The sequence below is a fragment of the Rhinatrema bivittatum genome, chromosome 17, assembly GCF_901001135.1.
Source record: "Rhinatrema bivittatum chromosome 17, aRhiBiv1.1, whole genome shotgun sequence".
NCBI classification, from domain to species: domain Eukaryota; kingdom Metazoa; phylum Chordata; class Amphibia; order Gymnophiona; family Rhinatrematidae; genus Rhinatrema; species Rhinatrema bivittatum.
The window spans coordinates 3,353,081-3,371,395 of NC_042631.1; the positions used below are offsets into that span (position 1 = coordinate 3,353,081).

At 41.7% G+C, this 18,315-nt stretch overlaps 1 protein-coding gene across 1 annotated transcript in view; it reads right to left on the reverse strand.

The window, feature by feature from the left end:
* The window catches only part of HSD17B12 (hydroxysteroid 17-beta dehydrogenase 12), a 120,796-nt gene that overhangs the window by 24,687 nt on the left and 77,794 nt on the right, over positions 1–18,315 (reverse strand). The window contains exons 7-8 of the mRNA XM_029583145.1: positions 13,922–13,956; positions 6,091–6,172 (exon numbers count right to left, since the gene is read on the reverse strand). Coding sequence (XP_029439005.1) covers positions 6,091–6,172; positions 13,922–13,956 — 117 coding nt within the window. The remainder of the gene's footprint in view (positions 1–6,090; positions 6,173–13,921; positions 13,957–18,315) is intronic.

Below are 18,315 nucleotides of genomic sequence, written 5' to 3' on the forward strand. Positions count from 1 at the left end.
AATTAAAATACTTCAATTTCAAAAACATGCAGAACATTAAAATTCCCTGTAGTATGGGTCGTAGAAGCTTGTATAAACCTTATGCATTGGGCTCCGATGACCGTCACTCACCGATAAAAGACTTCATCCAAGAAGTTCTCATTTTTGTTTGCCTTAACCATGACATCATATCAGTTGTTAGAACGGGATCAACTCAAAGATGGAAAGACTGAAAGCTTGACGTGTGTGTGTGTCTAAAATCGGTGCAATCCCACCACAATAATATTTTTTTCTCAGTTTTTAACTCTAAAGTTTCATATAGAAGGCACATTGAAATAAAGTTGAGTGTAATGAGACTTGCAGTTTCATGCAAGCTGAGCTCAGAGAAACATACTAACCACTTAATAAGCCCGTCATTACTTTGTACTAATTTTATGTCAGTTTTTTTTTTAAACATCTATTAGCCTTTTGTTGTGTGCGCGCGCTCTACAAAGGAAGGCCAGAAAATGAAGCTGTTTAGAAAGGAAGCAGCAGCTGCCACCGTGCTGCGTCAGTACAGACACAGCCAAGAACATGAATTGCCTGTGTCTCTTCTCGAACTGCGTCATTACTGTATTAATGGCAGCTCTGACCATACTGTATGCAATGGTTTAGATAGATTTTTAAAATTTTAGTCAAGTAGATCTTCTATTCCTGTGGCTTCTTTTTACGTCAGTAATATAGTATAGCTCAATTTCTGATCTCTCCTCCTATACAGTCCTATTACATTGAGAAAAATACTCTTAAAACCACCCTCTATGGAAACGGGTGTGAGGTGAAACACAACAAAAATAAGGTAAAGAAAATACAGACTAAATAGGAAGCGGTATCCACTACCTGCATGTTATCTTCAGCAAAAAATAGCAATGGAAAGCATATGGCAATTACACACGAAAAAATGTTTTATACATTTTTACCTGAACTGGGCACAACCCTGTATAAAAGGGAAGCCTAACTCCCTAACCCAAGTACACTATAGAAACCAAGGGAGAGTTTATATAGAAGGGTTTAGGAACATCTCAGCTGAAATCACAGAGGTTAAAGCTCAGAACAGCCCCAAATGAACTGATAGCTTGTACAGTAGCCTGTAATCCCAAAAAACATACTTTTCTATGATCAGGGCTGAAGACTCAAAAATCCAATGCTAACACATAGACACATCCCTTAGGAGAAAGCAGTAGAATAGTTTATGCGCTATAATTACACCTACCCCCCATAAGGAACTAGATGTTACATCCAATTTTAATCTAAGCTACAAAAGACTTGCATGCCTATTGCTTATATCCAATTATGGCATCAGAAAGTTACCTATGTCAAGAAAAAGGAAAAACAGGTACAGGAAAAGAAAAAAAATCGCAGGCAAATCTCAATGTAACGAGGCATATGAAATTTGTTACAACTAGGAGATAAGATCCTGGCAGTACTACAAAAATTTCAACATACAGTACACCGCAATTTTATACTGCACATGCTAATTAGATTCAAATGCTTTTGCACACTATTAACATGCATGTTAATCCAATACATATACTCCACACTATATCACCTTATCGCTAAATAGCATGTAGATAATTTAACATCTATGTTTCTTCCTTAATATGCATGAAGGCACAGTTGTCTTCTGGGACTAGTTTAGTGTGTGCGCTGGGACAGAGGTGCATAGCATGCTATTCCACATACAAAAACAGTCTTAGTATGAGCTGTTAGCTTTCATGCATAGGGCCCTCAGAGGTAGAGGCAAACACTCACTATACCCAAATAACCTACATACCTGGGAACTCTTTGGGTTTGACCTGGAGTCTTCAAGGTCTCTGGGACAGTTCCCTGCTTCTCTGGATTCTACAATTGACACTCCCTACTGCTGACATGATATACACAACTGGAGGGAAAGGTGCAGAAAAGGGAAGGGTTAAAAGACAGGAAATTGAGTAGGATTAAATGGTCAATTTTCTCAGTAGAAAAGGGTAAACAGTGAAGTGCCTCAGGGATCTGTACTTGGACTGGTGCTTTTTAATATATTTATAAATGATCTGGAAAGGAATACGATGAGTGAGTTGATCAAGTTTGCAGATGACTCAAACTTATTCAAAGTGGTTAAATCACGGGCGGATTGTGATAAATTGCAGGAGGACCTTGTGAGACTGGAAGATTGGGCATCCAAATGGCAGATAAAATTTAATGTGGACAAGTGCAAGGTGTTGCATATAGGGAAAAATAACCCTTGTTGTAGTTACAAAATGTTAGGTTCCACATTAGGAGTTACCACCCAGGAAAAAGATCTAGGCGTCAGTGGATAATACATTGAAATCATCAGCTCAGTGTGCTATGTCAGTCAAAAAAGCAAATACAATGTTAGAAATTATTAGGAAGGGAATGGTTAATAAAACGGAAAATGTCATAATGCCTCTGTAACGCTCCATGGTGAGACCGCACCTTGAATACTGTGTACAATTCTGGTCGCCACATCTCAAAAAAGATATAGTTGTGATGGAGAAGGTACAGAGAAGAGCAACTGAAATGATAAAGGGGATGGAACAGCTCCCCTATGAGGAAAGGCTGAAGAGTTAGGGCTGTTCAGCTTGGAGAAGAGGCGGCTGAGGGGGAGGATGTGATAGAGGTCTTTAAGATCATGAGAGGTCTAGAACTGGTAAATGTGAATCTGATATTTACTCTTTCGGATAATAGAAGGACTAGGGGGCATTCCATGAAGTCAGCAAGTAGAACATTTAAAACAAATCAGAGAAAATTATCACACAACACACAATTAAGCTCTGGAATTTGTTGCCAGAGGATGTGGTTAGTGCAGTTAGTGTAGCTGGGTTCAAAAAAGGATTGGATAAGTTCTTGGAGGAGAAGTCCATTACCTGCTATTAATCAAGTTGACTTAGAAAATAGCCACTGCTATTAATTGCATCAGTAGCATGGGATCTACTTAGTGGTTGGTTAATTACCAGGTTCTTGTGGCCTGGTTTGGCCACTGTTGGAAACAGGATGCTGGGCTTGATGGACCCTTGGTCTGACCCAGTATGGCATGTTCTTATGTTCTTAAGAGACAGCAAAGAAGGGAATGGGAGGGGAGAGAAAATGGGGAAGAAAAGTAATAGGAGGAGAACAAAATCTGAAGGGATGTGGGGAATTACTGTTACCTAATGCCAAAAGTTACTGCATAGGCACCGCTGTGTCTTTCTTGCTATTAAGCAGGACTCGGTCCATCATGTGTACCAGAAACTGCCATGTGAATCCTCTCTCCTGCTCATCTCTGGATGCTTAAAACATAAAATTCCTCTGCCATTGTAATCCAGATATAAGACAAATTTAAGGCAAAAAGATCAGAGAAAATGTATACATGGCACTCAGAATAAGAACTAGGTCAAGGAGATAAAAGTGTGTTCATAAATACAGTTTGTTTCAGGTACCCAAGGAGTGCATGAGCTCCCTCAGCCACCGATGACAGCCAGTAACTTTTTATCCTGTTTGGCTAGGACTGAAGGAAAAATGTTATCAAGCTACAGCAGCATTTAAAAGCAACCATCCTTACAAACAGCAAGGATGCTGAAGAGAGAAAATGATATGTATACTAAGAGCAAACTCAGGTTTGTGAGTGGACACCATTGTAAGGACTCTTCCTGTTGTCGAGAAATGATGGAGGTAGCACATTATAGCATGGAATAGGTAAATTAATTTTGTCAAAGGTCACAAATTAGTAAGAATAAAAGTCTAAGGGAGCCTTGAAAAGTCTGGAAGATATGCAGAGCTCAGAAACCTCAAACCAAGGGTTTCTCAGAACTGAGGGACATATGGTGGTCTATGCAGCAAAGGTCTCAGCTATGATTGCTGTCGAGAAAACAAAAGATTCGAGAATATATTGGACCAGAACGGTCCTAGGTATTGCAAGCTTAAAAACATTTGATTTGCCAGAGGGCACATATAGGGCTAAAGGTAAGAGGCACCTGCAGATCTGCCATTGTGGCAGAGCTGTAGCAAAGTGCTGCAGCAGTCTAGGAAGTGGCTCTGTCATCAGCGGACAGTTTCAAGGTGCTGAAGTTTCATTAACACGCTGAAGGCTTTTGTAAAGCCCTCGTAGTGACCGCCCCTTACTTCCCCACTACAATGCATGTCCTTAGTATGGAAATGGTCATGGTATGTTGCAGGCATAAGGCCTGGAATGGGAGGAGTGACAAGCTAAATCCCTACGAGAGCACTTGCTGCATGCAGATCATTTATTTTATTTTAAAAATGTGTGTGTACTGCACAAGTCACAATACTGTTCTATGCAGAGCTCTCTCGCATAAGAGAAAGACAATTCTTAGTCTGAAAAAGGAGAAACAGGATTACAACCCTCTGGTTGTGAATAAAAGGCTTCGTTACAGGATCTTTAGAGGTTTTCCAAGATCCCAAAGCAGTAGCCAGCCATGCACTGGTGAGAGGAGAGAGTTTAAGAGTTATATTTTCTTTGGTTCAAACCATAGAGGAGAGGATCGCCTCCAGCAGAAAAAACAGCTTGTGAGCCAGGATATGAGAGAGACACATTAAAAGGAGCTGCCCATACAGACAACTTGGGGAGAAGCAGGCATTATGGTATCCAACAGTTATCCTCTGACCAAAATATTCAGACAAAAGCATCCTTGGTATTTTTACATGGGGCGAGAGTGCTGGTGAATTCCCACAGAAGTACAATGTGTAAAAATAGAGTATTTGGATTCTTCTCCCAAATGATACACTATGTGCAAGATCCTCACTGTTGAAGAAGCTGATTTTCAGTAAAATCTCTCTCTGGAATAGCAAGGGCTGTTTCCTCAGTGGCATCACCAATAGGGCTTCCCCCTGAAATCTCCCCATCTGGTAAAGGATCCAGAAAAGGGAGAGGAAGTAACACACTGAAAACTAATGAGAAGCCAAAACACTCTAGGCACTCAATTATTAAGCAGCCGAGACCCGACATCTCAAGTGATGGAGAGATTTGCACCATGCAAGGAGAAAATAGGAAAGAAAAAACATCTCATACACCTACTGGTTTTTTTCATATTAATACCACAAACACCTTAGATCCCAGTCTCAAGGTAAATAAGCATTCAAGTAACATCAAGATACTATGTCACAGAAATACAGTCCAGGAGCAAGGCAATTCTGAGTCACCAAAGCAGCACTGAAATATTGCACTTAAGACAACAAAGCACTCAAAAAGTGACAGCATGCTTGAATCAAACAGCAAGGCACACAGAGCTGAAGAGACCTCTATGGGAACGGGTGCAGCCAAGTGACAGCTCCACCTGAACTCATGCTCGCTCGGCAGCCGGTAAGGGGGGGGGGGGAGTGGAATGTGCCTAGGCTGAAAATTAATTTTTCTTTGACAATAGACAAACTGAAGAGAAACTGAAGAGGAAATTAAGAGGGAAGAAAGCATAATTTTGCTTAAATGTACCTCCCCCACAAAAGAGTTGAGTTGGGAAAACAAGGACCTTCTGGTTGGTGTGAGGAAGGGCAGCTGGTCACTAGGCAGAGGTTCAGTGGACATCCATGAAAACTGCTGTCGTACAAAAATGTATTAGTACCATAAGAATAGCAAGCGCGCCAGAAATAGATACGCTGCCTCCTAAACCATTTCTGTAACAGAGAACCAAAGTGGACACTGTACTTCCAGTACAAAACATGCAAGGTAAATGGTACAAATCTTTATGACAGATTTTATTATGCAAAAGCAATGCAAACTCATTCACGACATCACTGCATGTCTATGCAACAGCACCATACTATGAGTATCGGAGAAATGCAATCAGATTGTGTGAGCATCCCCAGGTACTTAAATACTGGAAAGTCCTTAACAGGTTCACTAACGTCTTACTAAACCGGAGGCAAGCTGCAAAGGGAAAAGAAGAAGGATACAGGAAGAAAACTCTGGAAATATATTACAATTACTTTTAGCCATCTGTGTGTGAGACTCTCCTACAGAACTACAAGAGCTTTGCATAGAACCAGACTGTACAGCACTAGAGAGGTATTCTTTTCATGTACGCTATAGTTTTTTAAGTTTGCTCTTTTCCCTATTGGAAAAGGCTTCCTGAGGAGATTTACCTTGGTAGCAGAGTATACTGTTAGTAATGGAACTGGGAACATGCCACTGGCTGAGGAAATGTTCAGTATTACTCCCTTGGATCTGAAAAACAAAAATGCGTAAAGGATAATTTTATTAAATGGCTTAAAAACAAGTTATTTTGGCTACTCACTGACAATTTAGAATCAAATGAGAGAAGTAATGGCCCAATGTTTTATTCTTACTCAGTCTGTCAAAGTATTTCATCCAGAACTCCTCATTTGGTAAGATTAAAAGGCCACTCAGGGGAGTATAGGAGACACAAAGTGGTGTTTTACTTCCAAAGTCTGAAGCCATAGAAGAGAACTCTGAGGGAGCCATTGGCAGAGCACGTATGTGTGTATCGGGCTGCTCCTCTCTCTGCCGACCAGCAGCTCCGTGCCACTGCTGCGTCGGGCGGACTCGCTGCACGCAGGCTATAATAGTTTCATTTAGTGCAATAGGAAAGTGAAAGTTTTTAGAAACGCACGGAAGCAGCTTTCAAACCAATACCATGGACAGGTGATGAGATAAAACTTAAGTGCTGGGCTATCCTCCACAACGCTACATACACTGGAAAGCCATATTCATTGTGCGTGTCCTGAAGGTCCCCAGGATAGGCCTGGGAATCCTGTTCAGTACCTGCAGCTTTCAGGGTGGCTGAGATTCGTTTACACGAATCTCAGCCACCTACATGCACAGATTCCCCTTATCTCACCCATCCTACCAGGAACATCCATAGTCACATGGGAAGAATCCAGGTTAGCCCAGAAATCGTACCTTTTGACTTTAAAAATCTAACTTTTCTGAAGCTGCTACAGAGACCTCTGAAACCCCAACAGTGTTCAGTAATTTGTTGGTTCACAGCCTGCAAAGCATCAAGTTTTCCCTAGAAGCAATATGGCACCAAAAAGCTAAACGTGATTAACACTGCCTATCCAAGTGGTCTGGGATTTTAAATGCAAGGGGGCGTGAGCCTTCCCCCGATGGAAACGTCAGTGCATACGAGAGCGTAATCCTGGCCCCAGCACTGAGGCATCATCCCACCCTAAGGAGTACAGTACAAGGGCTATTTTTAGCTTTCCTGGCGTTGCTATGGGAACCGGCTCCGGCTTAGAATTCCAGGGAAGCGAGAAGCTTTCCTTCCTAATGTAATTATGCATTTACTATTTCTACTGCAAGAAATACATTTGTCTGGAGATGCAGTCAATTATCCCAGGCACGCAGTCACCAGAGAGCTGGGAATTTCTCTTCGCTCGCTGAGACACAACAAAGGAGAAGGGAAAAAAAAAAAAAAAAAGAGTCACGGCTGCGCGAGACTTTTCCCGAGCACGACACACGGCTCATCTGGGAAAACAGACAGTTCTGTTTTTAGCCCACTACAAGCGCAAGTGTTGATTCAAAGGCACAAGCCACAGATTTTCTCTTGAAACTTAACTGATTACTAGAGCCAATGCGCTGCTCGTCTCAAAATGCTGGAGGTAAGGCAGCCACAGCCTCTGCAGCAGCATCCAGGGTGCTGGGAACCCTGCGGAGCTGTGCTTTGCTGGCCATCACCTCCCAGGTACGTGGGAGTCTATGCAAAACTACACCCACGCCCACCCACGCAGATCAGGCTCCCGCACCATACGTAATGGCAGCGGCAGGGAGAGAAATTCCTCGCACTGCAAAGGAACACGCAGAAGAAACCCAAGCAAGAGAAAACACGCTTTGCATTTTGTTCATTCCGCATGTAAAAGGCCCTTTTTTCTTTGGGAAATTTCCAATTAGCCCCTAAAGCAGCTGCTTTGGAATGGAAAAACGCCTTTCACATCCGAGAGGAAAGAGATGGTCTGAGATTCCCAGAAACAAGCTTCAAGCTGTTTCACTGCTCTCAAGGATCCCAAGCACTTCTCAGTGTAGCCCACTGATCCGGCAGAGCCTTCGATGCCTCTCTCTCTCCTTCCCCCGAACCTATCCCTCTCTGGTATTACCCTGCACCTCCCGCTCCCCCTCTAACAACTAACAGGCCGATACAGTACAGTGCGCTCCGACGCATGTTGATGACCCTATTAGGTATTCCCGCGCGATACAGAAAGTAAAATGTGCAGCCAAGCTGCACATTTTACTTTCAGAAACTAGCGCCTACCTTTCGGTAGGCGCTAGTTTCTGCCGACACCGGGAAAGTGCACAGAAAAGCAGTAAAAACTGCTTTTCTGTGCACCCTCCGACTTAATATCATGGCGATATCAAGTCGGAGGTCCAGAAGAGTAAAAAAAAGTTTAAAAAAAAATGTAAAATCGGCCCGCGGCTGTCGGGCCAAAAACCGGACGCTCAATTTTGCCGGCGTCCGGTTTCCGAGCCCGTGGCTGTCAGCGGGCTCGAGAACAGATGCCGGCAAAATTGAGCAGCGGCTGTCAAACCCGCTGACAGCCACCGCTCCGGGCTAAAAGGAGGCGCTAGTGTCCCTAGCGCCTCCTTTTGCCCGTTTCTACCACCGGGCCTCATTTAAATAGAGAATCGCACGCACAGGCGAGTGGGCCTTCGTCCGCTCTCCCGCGGACTTTACTGAATCAGCTTGTAAGTCAAAAGCAAGGAGCAGTGGCAAGAGGAACAGCATCACCATATACTCCTTATGTCCTGGGCTTGCTCTTGAGCACCACACTTATGAGTGCCAACACATGCATCTTCCACAACAGCTGCTCTCCCTACCTAAACACACAAAATATGTATTTCTTCAACATAATTTCAACAACCATTAAAGAAACGGGGTCAGGCTAACCCATGTGGAGAATCTATCAGGCTAGGGATAGGGATGCTATGAAGGCAGGATACACAATCCCTGGAGAGTGGGCAATAGTGACAACTAATGGCCATACTTAGGGTCCACGAGCCTCTGTATATGGCCTTCACTGCGATGACTGGGCTGAGTGGGGAGGAGAACAATCTCCAGATAGCTGTGAATGAAAGCTCTTGGTATCTTTAGCCCAATAGAGGCTGGTTCCAAATGAGCTGGCCTGAAAGGAATAAGCAACCTACCAAAGCAAAAGCCCCCAGCAACAGCCTCATAGAACTTTATATTGCTCTAATTTTCAAGTCTGCGGAACTTAAGGCTCTCTATGCTTTGTCCACAAATTGGTGTATGCCTGATACTACTTTCTTCTACCGGTATATCCTACTCAGAGTACAGCAGTGTCTGCAGGCAAACAAAATACTAAAGCTGGAGAAATAGGATTCTTATAACAGGAGGCAAGAGCAGCAGACATGCATCACTTTTACCAAAATTAAGATGGTGGACTTGATAACAGAGTACAAAAAAGCTTTGCACCAACATGATGATTTCTTAACCAACAGAAGAATCAAACACTGGAAAGCTCTGGAGCATAAACCTTATTTACCTGACAGTGATATGAGAAATCTTGTTCCATTGCTCCAAAGTTGCCATACAATGTCCAAAACATTTAGGCACCCTTGGTCCCATTGTTTAACTGTGTGCCATGTACAGGTTGTGTTGGCTTCTGTTCACCTAGATTCCTTGAAACATACAAGCCATCATATTCTGCAATTTTTAAAGCCAAATTACTATTTGCTGATTTTAACAGATTGAAAGTATTAAAAAAGTGATTGGGGCATGTGCAAAAGTTTGGACATTGACTCAGTCCTTCAATTAATCCGGTAAAGACAACTCCACAGTTGAACAAATACTCTGTCCCTTGTAACATCAGACTGTGATTGTTCTGTCTACTTTCAACAACCATGGGTTCCTCAAATTCACAGCTGTGTAAGCATTTGAAAAAGAATATAATTCACTCTTAAAAGGCAGAGGAAGGCTATACAAAATTTCTTAACACTTTCAGCTACAAATTCAGTTAGAAACATTAAGAAAATGGAAGATACATGGAACTGCTGAAATCAAGGCAACATCTGGAAGGTCAAGAAAAATCTGACAGAACTGCCCCAAACTTGTCAGATTTTCAAAAAAAAATAAAAATAAAAGACAAGCCACAGATCACTACAAATGACTTGTTGAAAGAGTTTAACCACAGTACAGCATTGTTTACACAACAATGAGCTGCACGGGAGAGCTATCCCAAGGAAACCTTTTCTACGACATCACAAAAGTCCTCTCTAAAGTCTGCAAAACAAAACCTTGATAAGACCATCTTATTGGAACAAAGTGCTTTTGACTGATGAAACAAAACTGAACTGTTTAGCCCAGGGCTTTCCAAACCTGTCCTGGGGACCCCACATCCAGTTGGATTTTCAAGATATCCATGATGAATATGCATGAGATAAATCTGCATACCATGGAGATTCAGGATATGCAGATTATGTCTTGCATATTCATTGTGGATATCCTGAAAATCGGATTGGCTGTGGGGCCCTGGTTTAGCCACAACCATACAAATGATATATTTGGAGGAAAAAAGGGTAATGCATTTAGCGAAAAGAACACTTTGTGAACAGTTACGCACAGGGGTGGATCTGTTATGCTTTGGGGGAGTGCCAGCCAGTGGCACAGAAAATATTCTGCGGGGGGAAAGAAGAATGGATTCAATTAAACAACATTTTAGAAACTAATGTCCCACAGTCCGTGAGGATGAACAGAGGTTCGATATTTCAGTTAGACAACCATCCAAAATCACAGGAAAGAATATATTCTGAAATGGCTTCACTACTGAAAATCTGTGATTATTTTCCCAACATGCTGTGCATGGAAGATCTATGACTATTTCAGAGCTATTACTGTTCTGCGGGGAAGCGCGGGAAGAGATTCCAAAAGAACAGAAAGACATTAACTAGCGAAACATTTGGAAGTTATTTCTGCCAAAGGAGGTGTTACAAAGTACAAACTTACTGACTGAAAGGGTGTCCAAACTTCTATACATACCACATTTTCGGTTTTATAATTTTCAATCTATTAAAACGTTAGCAAATAGTAATTTTGCGTTAAAAATTGCAGATGTGTTTAGTTTTGTACCTCTGGACTCATAAGCCTTGGGGCTTAAAAACTCAACCAGCATCAAATTGTTTTGTCCGGTAAACGGAGTCCCAAGACCCTTTCCCGGAACGAGGAACCAGGCTACACTGAGGAACTTTCACTGTCTGTCATCCCTGCAGATAGTAGGGTTACTCTTGCCTAAGTACTATGGTCACAGCTGTGTGGAAGACCAGGAGTAAAGAGTACAGAGCTGATGGCACACAACAGATGCTAAACATGGAGGTCCTCAAATCATACCAATGATTCTTCCAAAAACAATGTGGCTTCTCTTCAAAATAAGAAGCAGCCTAAGAGTATTATGTATCCGTAGATAGAACTAATACTCTACATAGAAAAATGTAAAAGCGGCTCATTGCTATGGAGAAGAAACTGGTTTAACACTGAAATGTTGAACACATTATGGGGGTAATTTTATAACAGACTGTTATATGCTCACGTTTAACCAATTTTCAAAGCAAATTTTCATGTGTAAGTTTGTTCTGAAAATTATCCCGGCAAAACTATGCACACAGCTATCCCTATTTGGTATGTGTAGCTTTGCCAAGAGAAATCATGCACATTTTAAAATCAAAATGTATGCGTGTAAATCCACTCTCCGACACCTCTCATCTATGTACATAAAAGCAGATGCACACAAACGTGCAGGTATATTTAACATGTTTTCTAAATGGCTATTTCTGCAGGGAATCCCTTTGAAAATTAAGCTCAACCTCACTCCAGCGACACCACTTCCCTTCCTTACACAACCTCAAGTCTGGCCTTTCTGGAGAATGGTTTCCATCTCAAAAAATGGCTGTGTCCTGCTTGGTTATCTTTCGAGCACAGATGCTCTGAGGTTGACCACGTGCTTACAGAGGCCTCTGGAGCTTGCTTTACCACTGTACTAGTTAGGGATGTGCATTTGTTTAAAATGAAACTGCCAAATGTGACCAATAAGGCTAATTCGTTTCATTCGGGGGGGGCCCCAAAACAGATTGGCTCCCCCCCACAAATGAAACAAACCATATTTGTTAGTTTGGTTTTAAACTAATGTTAATCTGTTACACTGCATCGTGTCATTATAAGGCGAGCCTTAGACATCATGTTGTATGTAAACCGGCGGTATAGAAAAACAAATACATACATAATTCAGGCCTAGGCCCAAAGCAGGGGCAACATTCAGAAACTAGAAGAACATTTCAACCTTACAGGACATTCTGACTTTTAGGTTGCCACATTCCTAAAAAAAAAAAGAACTTCAAAGGAACACTCCAGCATGAAACTCATCAAAAAACCTATACATCACCCTAGGTCTGAACAATCTATGAACTTAACTGTTCTCATCATTCTGTATTTTCACACTTACCTCAGTTGTTAGTAGGCTAATACTATAATGCTCTTAACACTCTCTGCACACCATGTCCTGCCTAATCCAATGCCTTCTCTCTGTTCTGTATCGCTCCCTCCTGCCCCCCACACACACACCTTACCCCCACCTCTGCACTAACCTTCATGCATCTGATGGAGTGGACTCTGTCCTCGAAAGCTCATACTTCAAATTAGTCTATAAGATGCCACCTTTTATTTATTTAGACATTTTATATGCTGCTGTTCCATGTAAAAGATCACAACGGTTTACAAACATAACATTCATAGCTATAACTCAACAAGCAATGACAGGTAATGGAGGCAGTTCTCATAAATAGGCATTGACATCAATTGAATCGTTGACTAAAGGTTTAAGACATGGTCGGGGGTAAAGAAAGTTAAAATAGAATAATATAATGAATTTCACATTTTAGTCATTACTTTGTACGATTCTTTCATTCTCTTCGTGCCTCACATAGTATCTTTTGACCTTATTGTTTCTTTCTACATTCAGATGTTGTAAGTTAGGTTATATGCATTTTTGAATAGCCATGTTTTTAGCTCACATTTAAATTTCTTTCTGTCCCTTATATGGTGGCATCTTGTCATTTTTGCTACACCAGGACTAACAAGGCTATCCCTCTGAAGATCTTAGAGATGAAGTACCACAGCAGACTCTGGAGGTCATACAATTGTGCGTAACAGTGAGATGTGGAAGGTAGGTTTGTATCTCACATTAAAACAGCTTGCTGTTTTAAACAATATTGAATAATGAATGAATGAATGCATGCATGTTGGCAGTTGACTATCTATAGTAAAAATACAAGCATAAACTAGTAATGCAGGAGATTCCCTATATTGGTTCACCCTGGTGCCCCGATTCCCTCTTTGGTTCTCCTGTTAGAAGCTGAAAAGTTAATTTTCCATGTCCCTTAAAATCCCTATATTCAATAAGACTGCTAACTAGGTTTTTATGTGGACACCTGTCTAATGAAAAGGGGACAAATCAGCAATTCATATAGTGTACGAGCATCAGATATTTCCGACAATCTATGAATGCCACCTTTAGCTATATTTATACCAGTGATTATAGATGAAAGATTCTGCATCCCAGTGTTAATCCCAGGGCATCCAGTCTCCCACGAATGTGATTTTCATGACTTCAGAAGGGTTACTGCAGTTTGCAATAAGGCTTTTCCTGGGGAACACCCCAGTCACCTGACTTTCTCCTCAGAATAGCAGGTTGTTGAGCTATTGCTGATGACTCAGACAAGTCTTTTAATTCCACTATAAAGAAATCAGCACAACAGTGGAGAGGGGTACAGACAGAGCAAAAGGCTTCCACCGAGCGATGACTCACTTTCCATCCCGATGAGTCACCATTGCTACAAACATGGAGGCTAGGCTGATTAGTCACTGTAATGAATTTGACAGAAAGGATTCTCCCCTATAAATAATCATGAGTGGTGTCTGGATAGTAGTGCTTGTGTGGAATCATGACTCACCTTTCCAGCATGCTGGGCAGCACCAAGCGTGTCATCTAAAAATAATGACAGATATAGCTTTTACAGAATGGAAATATATACATTTAAGAAGCAAGCAAACAGACATCTAATGGACCAGAAACCACTTCTTTGTAATACAAGCACCAGATAGCTTAATCTCCGGAAAGCAATTCTTATTTAGCTCTGGTGATCCATTTGCTACCTGGAGCAACCAGAGGCGCAGGGTTTGCTTTGTTAACGTGATATGCCAACAGTTCACCACACTTACCGGGGGTTTCATTTTTATTTTATTTTTTAAAGAGACATTTCAAGGAAGCCAGCGACAAAGCACTATAGAAACTGAACAAACAATAGTTACTCACTATCAGGAAGAATTCAGGGTCTCTTATCTGAAGGTGCTTTTATGTTTGTTTATTTGGACTTTAGCTGTTAGAAATACAAGGACTATTTCCCCATACAGTTCTGTAATTTTGCTGAAGACACTCTTAAGTACATCTAACTTACTTTAGAATTGGGCTTTATCATCTGCTGCTGGAAATCTCATGTGGTCCATTGCCATTTGCTTTTTAGAGAGTCAAGGTGGATCTATGGGGCTGTACAGGGAAGGCGCTCTTGTCCCCTAGCTGGCTGAACAGTCTCAGCCATGACTTGCAGGTCACGCTCTGGATACTTAATGTGACTGCCACTAGAGCAGCTAGGCCAATGATAATCATAATCAGAAGGGCGTGTCTACAGTTGCTGCTGTGCAGAAAAGTATGCGCATATAAAAGATGGTATTTTGGGGGCATTCTGGGGTGAAGTTTGGAAGTACATGTCCATTTAAGTATTTTATAAATAGAGTATGCATTCTACGTGGGAGTTTTAGTACCTGGGTCAGGGCAGGAGTTAAGTTAAAGCATGTGTCTGGAGGCTGGTTTACTCCATTGCTGGCATTAGTGCGCCTGTGTGTCCGGGCAGCTCTGGGGTAAAATGGATTCCCGGCACTTTTTCCTGATGCTATGGTACATTTTACGGGTCGGCTGAAGAAATCTCTGATGCACTTAAGAGCATCTTCCAGTACAGCTGCCATGCAACTGGAGACGGAACAGGAAGGATTAGAAATTGCTCCACCCACTTCGAGAGCATTAACTTTTTCACTGCTTTTAGGAAAGGGAAAGGCTTTTGCCCCGTGAATCACTCACAGAACGGATTTATTACACAGGGCCTTGGCCATGCATGGTTTTCATTTGCATGGATTTTCTGTGCACATCTCACTTGCATTCCCTGTCCCTTCATTATATTCTGCGGAGGCGCCCGCTTTTGCTGTGCGCGCTAAAAAAAAAACCCACACGCAGACAAGTAGCGAAGATTTCATTGTGGGTCTTATTACACTGACCCCAGTGTCAATGCTGAGGGGACTCTTAAGGGAAAGTGTGTCCCAAGAGCCATGCCTGTAAGAGAAGCACCCCTCAAGCATTCATTCGAGTGTGAACTCTGTACCTCTGTGCTACGGACCCACTTCCATTTACTACATTCTCTGGGTTCTGAGAAGAAACTAAGACAAACTGACACTTGGCTCCCATCTCCCACTGTACTACTACAGACAATTCTACGCCTAACGGTCTTTGTTTGTCCAATGCCACACTAAATTTCAATATCATTTTCTGCTGATCTTGCATGCAACTGAAAGCTGCGCTCATTTCTACCACTTTCTTCAAAAGGCTATTCCAAAACATATCATGAAAAATAGGGCTACCCGTCATTGTATCAGAGCACGGCCCACTGTCAAATCCACCGAGAATACGACAGACAATATTTATTTTCTCTCTTCAGTCTTAGTCAACAGATGCAGACTTAATATAGCAAGCCCCACTTAGAAATTAATTTTCCTGAATTACTAATAAATCACTTATCCAAAGTCCCTTAAAAAAAAACAAAGTTAATCTAAAAAATGGAGTAAGATAGCAGCATATCCCTTGTATAAAACCAGTTATAAGCCTCCCGGATCCTGCAGTCTCTCTTCTGTTTAACCTGAGGTAAGATCCTACCCTCTGCTTACAGTTTCTTGCTCTATAATTTGCCAGAAAGGAACATCCTGTGCTTAGTTTCCCTTCCTTCTACCTGCAGTCTTCTATGGTGTTTTATCAGCCAAGTGGCTTTGGGTAAATGGTTAATAGTTGCACTGGTGATGTTACTATTGCAACTGATCTGGGAATACTAGCAGGGTTTTTTTTCATTTGTTTTAATAAAACACATCTTCCTTCTCAATTCTCAAAATGCCAGAGGCTTCAGACTGAACCATCGAGCAATGGCAACCTCTTATATATAATTGCCAACATGGAAAGCAAAAGTGGTTGCACACTGCAGACAGTCCCCACAAATTATTAATGCAGATGTGGAGGAAGGGGGGACATCCTACTGCAAGAAATGTATAATCTTATCATGCCTTTGTAAAAAGAGATTCTATTAATGCAGGAATACCTATTACAACCTGTGTGTACAGTACAGGGCATCTCAGGAGCCAGAAATCTTACAAAAAACCCACTTCTAGATGTGCATCCATGACCAAGGTCCCTACTTTAATTCTAGCTCCCATAGTAAGACATTCTTGTAGAGTAGACCACTTCATTTCAAACACTTCCTGCACTGATCCCAAATAAGTGGAACCCCCCCCGAGTTCAGATACCATTCAGTCTTCTAATTAAAATGTTTGCAAGGTTCACAGAGCTGAGCAGTCATTCTTCAAGAACTAAATACTGATACTCAGACATAAGGGGGGACAAGTCCTACAGGAAGTGAAGAAAGCGTGCATGGGGATAACTTGCTGGTGCTGCAGTTATTACCCTTAGCAGAAAGCATGGAGATTACTTCCCTTAACCAATACGCCTTGGGGCTTTAAATGCAACTGCAACATTGCTCCCCACTTCGACAGCAGAGGGGGAAAGAGGAATTGGATTCAGACAATCACCACGAGGGCCCCTGACTTTTACGGCCTGGGTACTGATATGCAGACAAAGGAAAAAGCACAGGACTGCTTCTATGGCCAACGCAAGCAGCACTGTCTGAATTTTCAAGAAATCTCATCACCCACTTAAAAAATGTTGCTAGCTGCAATTTTTATGGGTCATCATAAGGCCTGGGGGAAACTGCACAGAGTAGTAGTTTCTACTCTTATGAGAAACATTGGAATAACCTACACTGAGGGGCTGTTACTACCTTAAGAAGCTTGCTGGGCAGACTGGATGGCCCATTTGGCTCTTTTCTTGTGTCACTTCAAAGTAAATCATCATACTGATGTAGTATGAAGTAACTAACTACAAATAAGTGCGGACAGCTCTTTAAAATATCCTGAAAGTAGTGTAACCTGAAAAGAAAGTGATTTAACATCCTGCAGTTTCCCATCTGCTGCCCTATGGACTATATTGGGAGGGAAAGCACTGATTTTGCATTGTAAGGATAGGAGTCTATTTTCCTAGTGCTAGCAGGTTGGAGCCTGCTGCTGGGCCCAGAATTGTATTCATTTATTTATTTTGAATTAGTTACAGGGAGAAATTTAATCTTACCTGATAATTTCCTTTTGAATCCAGTCAGACCAGATGAGCAAGGTTATATCCACCAACCAGAAGATGGAGACAGAGACTAACAGGTTTGCGATGCCACCCCATAGAAGCATCCATGCTGACCTCAGCCTGCCAGATGCAGCCTTCAGATTTGAAGAAAATAGGAAAAAGCATAAGAATTATCAAGTTAAATGTAGAACATTGATAAGACAGGCTAAGAGAGAATTGGAAATGAAGTTGGCCATAGAGGTTTAAAAGAGAGTTTGGACAAATTCCTGGAGAAGTCCATAAACTGCTGTTAGTCAAGTGGGATCTATTGAATGTTTGGGCTCCTGCCATGTACTGGTAACCTGGATGGATCCTTGGTTGGAGCCAGAATGGCAACTTATGTTCTTAACAAGCTGGGCTTTTCTCCCATTCTATATTTATGGGAAATGAGGCCCCCTACGTTCGAAATATACAACATATTCAGACACTTTAGTCTTTAGCTTTATTTTTATTTTTACTTGGAATTTCCGTGTTATAAAAAAATAAAAACAATGGAAAAAATGACTCTTACCGATTGTTCTCCTGTGTGTAAAGAATCCTTTTTCCCCTGATTTTGTTGTTGTAACACTGAAATTCCCAGGGGGAGGAAAAAAAAAAAACCCAAAACAGAAAAGAAAGATCCTTAAACATACCCCAGAACCACAGGGCTTTCCAGAACAGAAAAAAGAATACAAAAAATATAAGTATGAAGAGGATCAGAATTATGTACAACACAACCTTACTATAGTAACTCCTCATGAGCTTCCTGATCACTGAAAAGCATAAGAATATAAATCTGGCAGTACAGAGTGTGTTCTGATTGGTACG